Here is a 7,233-nt window from a genome sequence, read left to right on the forward strand (position 1 = left end):
TGAAATTTAGAAAGCGATAACAGGAAGACTAGTACATCAAATCAATGTAAGCCTGTACGGTGAGAGAACACGGGCGGAGCACGCAAGGACCGTCAGATAGATGCTATTGCCGGCTTGCTGCATACCTAGACCTAGGCACCGCCGCAGTCTCTTGTGCAGTTTTGCGCTTGTGGGAACAGCACTTTTTCTTTTTTGGAAAAATTGGGAACAGCAGTTATCAATCCCGCCGTAGAATGACAGACGCATCTGTTTGGAAATTGGAATGGCGCAGCAGCAGCCAGCACTCCAGCAGTATATCATAAAATTAGTCACGCATAAACCTAAGACAAGAATATCGAAGAACACAAAAGGACATCATATCTAAGCCTGAATGTCTTGAACGCAACACCGCTTGACACACATCCGGCCAATGTACGGTGCCAATAATGCCGGGTGTGATGAGGTAAGTGGTGGCGCCAGTTTGCCTTACGATCGTCAGTTCATCATTGGGACGGTGAGAGCAATGGCCAGCGAAAGGCTTTGGAAGAGACTGGATCCAGGTCACTCACCAGCGGAGCATGAGGCAGACTGGAGTCAGCTTTCTCCCAGCAAACGAAAAACTTTGGGTCATGGTCGACGCGACGACCAAGGTCGATGATTGCCTCTTAGCGAGTAAAGCTTGTCTTTGGATGTTTGTTAATTATTAGGCCAGGTGTCATTGTGTAATCAAAACTATGCAGACTCGGACGCGCTTGCCACGGCGACGCATCGTTGTGTAAGCTATTTTCTTTCATTTTCATTTTTTTCAAAGCATAGAGAAACTATATTAAAACTTAGAGCAACTTCAAGAATCTTTCTTAAACTCGCTCTCTAAGTTTTCATTTAGACAGCCATTTAATAAAAAATCATTCTCTAAATCTTTTCATCTGTCAACAACTTCTCTATACCTTGTACACAGTCTAGAAAGACAGTCTCAATCCTCATTTTTAGCTAACAAGAAATTTATAATATAATATGACTATGTTCGGAGATTCAATTAAAAAAGTTGTTGGACGATATAAAAATCTATTTTCCTATCAATTATGAAGGATATAAAAAGGTTTTTAGAGCTGCTTTTAGCTCAGTACATCCTAAAATTACACATAAAAAATCTCAAATAAAAAGGATACTATGTTTTATCCAGATTCTTCGTCATTTTCCCTAGAGGTTTTTCTTGATGCATAATAGTCTTATGGAACACCATTTTCCCTAGTGGCTTTACTCGATGCATAATAGAGTTTTATGGAACACCGAAACCAAAGTGTAGTCCTTATGTTGAAACCAACGATCAACCTTAATACATTAGACATGCCGCAAGGTCTAACGTTTCGAAACCAGTCCGAAACGCATCTGAAGCGATGACCGTCAAGTATGTCTTGATTTCCTCTCTGCAACCGACAATAAGACTGATGATCTGAAGTTATTGGCCAAGAGCATCCCTCCCCTTGCAGATAATGGCCATAAATTGACCTTCAGCTGATGAAATTGATGTATGCAACGGGAACATACTCGTAGCAATCATCAAAGTCATCACAGATAACAAGATTTCGACAAAAAAAAATCATCTGATATCCCCTTATCCATTCAGACATGCTAGTATATATAGGACTCTGGTTCCTACTGGACCAACAACAGACAACGCTAACGGGCCTAAACTCACCCACTCCTAATCCTATTAGGAGGCCCAGGGTCCAGGTGATGACATGCACAGACCACAACTGCCATTATATGGCTTCAAGATATTACGACAAACTAGAACACTACTTCACGGCTGCTGCAACAACCATCTACAAAAAAATGATGGCATATGAACATATTACATCATTACAACACGAGCACCCTACTGTCCCATCACCCTGTGTTTCCAACGACCTCAACATCCTCCCCAGCCTTCCCCATTTCAATCTTAACAGAAGGTCCTGCCGAATCGGCATTGATCGTCGATTCGTCCTTGCTAGCAGTAGCAGCTGCAGCTCCCTTCAGTCCCTTCCTCATCTTGACCTTCTGAGCCCAGCCCAGGACGCCCTGCTGCACATGCTCGTTGAAGATCTCCTTCTTGTAGCAGCTCCCCATCTTTATGCACAAGGGAACAAAACGTTTAATCATCGAAATAGGAGTTTTGAGGATAACAGTCTGTATAAACAAACCACATGTGAAAGCTGACGCACCTGGGTTACAATTGCATACAGAGGCAGGGTGCTGTAGCTACATAGAAGCTGAATAACAACCCTGCAAGTACAAAGCGTGGATGCAAGTGTCAAGAGAACATATTGAGGTTTGCCTTTTCCTCATGGCATAAATGGACAATAAACTGGAGGCATTTGAAATGATTAAAATACCCGATGACAAGCCTCGGCACAATAAAACGAACTTGTCCCATGATGCATGAGTCGAATCCATAAGTGCTCTAGAAAAGATAAGGAGGGTCAACAATGTTGTTCGTGTTCAGTTATCACATCTCGGTGCAGTTTACGAATGATGCATCAAACTGCTTACCAGTATCCAGAAGAAAAATGCAATCTCAAATGCATTCTGAAAGAGGATGAAGTGGATCAGGTAAAGGATAATCCTAGGCTTGCCGAACCAGAAGTGTTCATCAGATGGTTTTACAATCACATCACCCTCGATTGCTGTGTGCTTCTCAGCTACATCATGGGCTAACTGAGCTATGACATGCTCAAGCTTAGTGCCAATAGCTAACAGAAGCTGCAAGAAGTAAAGAGCTGTCCAGTAAGCACCTAATACTGAATAGGTATGCAGTGGTCAAGGATCATCAACAGTTAATTGTATTGTTCAGATTATGTGCAAAGCCCAGCCTATAATTAAAGCAAATGATTCATTTCATCATGACTTTGAGAAAATCAGTACACGGTAAAAGGGTACCAGGTTTAGTTCCCCTGTAAAGGCCAAGTTAAAATGGTCAAAAGTTAACATCAAGCAAGCAAGTATTGACATATGTCTCCAATGCAAGAGTTCATGGGTCCTTTTTAGCGATCTTCATAATTTAGACATTAGAGAAAACTAGATTGGCACTTTAAAACAACAAAACTTAAGCACTTACAAAAAGGGGAAGGAAAGCAATCCAAAAGTATGTGTGCCAGCCTGCAGGTTAATGGAACAAGTGGTAAGTTGTTCTCAGAAGCTTAAATACATACTGAAATATTACAACAGTACCTAGCTGCCTGTTGAACAGGACAAATTAACTCGTCATGCACAGACAGCGCGGGAAAATAGAAATAATGAAGGTCTTTTCTGTTAACAAAGGGTAGCTAAGTTTTACCGTTAACATTCAGCAATAGAAATATAACCACAAAGACCCACAAGTACCAGCTACAAGGGAATAGAAACAACACGGTTAAGTTTATTCACGAAAGAAGATTTGCATCAAACTTAATAAAAGAATATATAAACATGTGCGCCATTCTATGGATTACCTTATGCCTACTACTTTCTTAAAATCAGCCTCTAAAACCCTTACCATGTATCTATGGAAATCAAATTTTGGATTTCCAGGGCAGTGAGTCTGCAATGAGGGAAAAAAAACCTTGTTTACAGGCCAGGAAAGAACTCAACATTAGCTTATCATTTGGGCCGATCCTTACCATGATAAAACCAAGACGCATTGTGGTGTAATCTGATTTAGATAATGATCTATAAAACTGCTTACCAAAAGAATGCTGAAAAAGAAAGGAAAGTGAATACAGTCTTTTGTAAAAAGTTCACCAATGGTAACAGAAAGCAATTACCATAAGATAAAAAATGTGTATGCAAACTTGACTAATAAACGAAGTTTTGCCACATACAAAAAGATAGAAGATAAAAGAATACATGAAACACATTACTTACCAGCCAACTCAATATTATAGAATCTTTGCCAATACCCTTAAAACGTTTCTTGATAAATTCATGATGACGTACATGGGTTACCTTCTTAGGCCCTGAAATTTCAGTCCATTTTATATACTAAAAAAAAAGTGTTTCTTCTTTTACGAGCACAAATAAACATATCATAAAGAAAAAAATATAAACATATCATAAAGAACACCCTTTTTATGATCCTTATTATAGAAGTACCAAAATGTACCACTAATTACAACTAGGGAGGCACCGACACCAAAATTTAGTCACTAGCACCAGAAATCAGTACCACATATACTAAATTTTGGTACCTCCCATGTTATAGTGTTGGTACCTTTTCAAGGAGCATAAAAGATCTCAAAAACAAAAAAGCTCCTTAAATCGATTTGCAGTCACACAAGAAGACTAAAAGACTACTTCAGATGCAAGTCTGGCACTGCAATAAAATATGAGTAATAAGCTAGATCCTGATACCATTTCCAGGAGCATCTTTTTGAATTCCATTCTCCCACTGTTTCCATTGGTGTATCTGAGTAATAAAATACAGTAAGAAACAGACAGCAAAAGTAGTTGCTGCTAAACTGCAAGGCATGCCAAAAGCTGCATACCTGTGCACCTCCTAAAAGCATAGTTGTGACGCTGAAAATAACATGTGTGATTGCCAGAACAAATATGAAAATGTGCAGCTGATGTATGGCTTCAAGGGACAGAAGTGGAACTTTTCCCTGTAAGAAATAAACAGTACAACTTAGATACACCATTAAAATTAAAACATTAGTAAGAAGAAACACCTCGATTGATGAATCTTTCTAGCACCATTTACTAGTTAAGAGAGAGAAAAGAAAGGTATGAAGTTATCATCTATGCTAAAAAAGAAAGGTAGCAACAACTAAGTTGTAGGAAGGTTGTTTTCAATCTAGGACTACGCTAAAAAGGAGTAACATCTTAAGCAACCACGTGATGATAAAACACTTGAATGTTTTAACCAATCATGTGCTCATCTGATCTCCTCTAAAAAACATAGTACTGTAATCATCAATTTGAATTGTCTAAATAAATTCCTCATCTAACACAGATTAAAAGATTTATACTAGAGAAAGGCATCATGCCAACCCTCATTTTCTGTCAATGGTGCCAACTACTACCAAGTCGCATGTACCAGTCTCTCCACCTGAATTACAGTATTCCAACTTGGAAGCCAGCCCAAAGCGACAAACATAGAAAATTAGAAATTGACAGCAGAACATGGCTTCATCACGTTCTAAAACTGAAACAACATTAATCATGTTTAGTTGGTCTATCCAACATGTGTCATTCCAGCTATGGAGGTCTAACAAATTATTTGGTGGATGCAAGTCAACATCATATCTTACTAATTTTCATCTAACCGACCGTCACGGCTCAAACAAACAACAACAACAACAACAACAAAGCATTTAAGTCCTAAACAAGTTGGGATAGGCTAGAGTTGAAACCCAGCAGAAGCAATCAAGGTTCAGGCACGTGAATAGCTGTTTTCTAAGCACTTCTATCTAAGGCTAAGTCTTTGGCTATATTACATCTTTTCAAGTCTCCTTTTATTGCCTCTACCCAAGTCAACTTCGGTCTTCCTCTGCCTCTCTTTACGTTACTATCCTGGCTTAGGATTCCACTACGCACCGGTGCCTCTGGAGGTCTTCGTTGGACATGTCCAAACCATATCAATCGGTGTTGGACAAACTTTTCTTCAATTGGTGCTACCCCTAATCTATCACGTATATTATCGTTCCAAACTCAATCCCTTCTTGTATGACTGCAAATCCAACTCAACATACGCATTTCCGCGACACTTATCTGTTGAACACATCGTCTTTTCGTAGGCCAACATTCTACACCATACAACATAGCAGGTCTAATTACCGTCCTATAAAACTTGTCTTTTAGCTTCTGTGTACTCTTTTGTCGCATAGGACACCAGATGTTTGACGCCACTTCATCAAACAAAGACAAAAATAATTGCAATGGACGCCAAAATTCCAATTCCAAGAGTCTGATCACCTTCTTCTGGCAGTGCTCAGCCCCAGCAGCGCCTTCACTCAGCAGGCGCCTGCCGATCCTGCCAAGGGTCCCGACAGCAACGAAATGCTCCGTGGTGGCGGCCTCACCGGCCTTTTCATCTGGCTTCTCGCATGGCAGCATGTGGAATGTCCAGTGTTCAGGGATGCATGTCCTCTGGATCATCCCCTGGAACACCGTCAGCAGCAGGGAGATGAACCCCAGAAGCATCAGCTCTGCATCACACAAAGACAAAGAGCTAAAGTTTGTGTGGTAAACATCTTAATTTATCTTGTCCGGAATCATAGAGGAAAGGAAAGGAAGACGAAGATTTTGCAACAGGCCCATTGGTTTAGGCATCGCAGACCTTGAGAAAGTTGCATCTTTTTGCCGTTAAATCACAAAAGTTTTTTCTGAGATGATTTTTAGTGCGCAATAGAGAACCAACCATCACAATCAAACATTCTTTGAACCAATCACCCGGTTTCAAGGAAACCCATGAAAGAAAAATAACACAAATTTTTGAATCAAAAGTTTTCTTAATAAAAAAATAAAGATTTCTTTGTCATCCTCTTCTCCAGAGGACAACCAATCACCTGTGTTTGTTATAAAAAAAACAATCACCTGTGTTCTTAGTAACAATCAAACCATTTGTGCATGCAATACTCCTACGATAAGCGTCGGAGCGAAACAAGATGGAGAAGAAATGGGGGCACCTTCTTTGACCTTGAGCAGCGCCTCGAAGAGCGGCTTCTGGTTCTTGTTCTTGAGCATCTGCAGGACACGACCCAGGCCGGTCTCCCAGATCAGCGCCATGGACGACGACGGCGTATCGAACAGAATGGCCGAGTGAATCCAGGAAAACAGAGCAGCGGTCGCATCGCATGCATACACACCTTGCCGAGGTAGTGGAGGCATCGCTCGGCGACGAGCGAGAGGAGCACGATGAGCGAGCAGACCGCCGCGACGATCCACGTCGGTGTGAACTCCAGCGCCGCCTCCTCGCCCTCGGCCGCCATCGCCCGTCAGCCCCGCTCCGGCCTCCCTTGCCCCCCGCAGAAAGCGTCAAAATAAAGGGCTCGCGTGTCCCACGTGAACCGTCTCGCCGCTCCCGGAAGGAAACGCTCGGGCGCGGCGGGGCTGGTCGCGCGCGGAGGCGGAAATGGAAGGAGCGGCGCTACGCGCTAGGAATTTCTACTTTCCTACTAGTACTGGAAGCTGAGAACTGAGGAACTGCTCCAGTCCAGGCTAAGAGTGAGAACTGAGAACAGCCGCGGCGCTCCACCGACCACCGTGTTTGTTTTGGCCTTTTTTTTTTCGGCA

General features: G+C 41.8%; 1 protein-coding gene across 2 annotated transcripts; it reads right to left on the reverse strand.

Moving 5' to 3' along the window:
* Nucleotides 1–1,579: 1,579 nt before the first annotated feature.
* On the reverse strand, nt 1,580–7,233 carry LOC136510080 (MLO-like protein 1). Of its 2 annotated transcripts, XM_066504648.1 has the most exons (15): nt 7,103–7,233; nt 6,807–6,862; nt 6,627–6,684; nt 5,914–6,146; nt 4,485–4,601; nt 4,351–4,405; nt 3,865–3,956; nt 3,621–3,695; nt 3,453–3,541; nt 3,299–3,348; nt 3,080–3,120; nt 2,515–2,724; nt 2,358–2,425; nt 2,187–2,247; nt 1,580–2,091 (listed from the first exon to the last, which is right to left on the reverse strand). In XM_066504648.1, the coding sequence occupies exons 3-15, from the start codon at nt 6,682–6,684 to the stop codon at nt 1,870–1,872; spliced, it is 1,371 nt and encodes a 456-aa protein (XP_066360745.1). In that variant the 5' UTR covers nt 6,807–6,862; nt 7,103–7,233; the 3' UTR covers nt 1,580–1,869. The 2 variants fall into 2 exon arrangements, with proteins under 2 accessions (XP_066360745.1, XP_066360744.1); XM_066504647.1 differs by having other exon boundaries at nt 6,807–7,233.

The sequence above is a fragment of the Miscanthus floridulus genome, chromosome 16 (assembly GCF_019320115.1).
Source record: "Miscanthus floridulus cultivar M001 chromosome 16, ASM1932011v1, whole genome shotgun sequence".
In the NCBI taxonomy this organism is placed as follows: Eukaryota; Viridiplantae; Streptophyta; class Magnoliopsida; order Poales; family Poaceae; genus Miscanthus; species Miscanthus floridulus.

Excerpts from the sequence above, each read along its gene's own strand:
- LOC136510080 (XM_066504647.1), bottom strand. The coding sequence starts at position 6,929 with ATGGCGGCCGAGGGCGAGGAGGCGGCGCTGGAGTTCACACCGACGTGG. Across the intron at positions 4,602-5,913 it reads CTGAGCACTGCCAGAAGAAG|GGAAAAGTTCCACTTCTGTC; the intron begins GTGATCAGACTC and ends TATTTCTTACAG. Across the intron at positions 2,092-2,186 it reads TGTATGCAATTGTAACCCAG|ATGGGGAGCTGCTACAAGAA; the intron begins GTGCGTCAGCTT and ends TTGTGCATAAAG.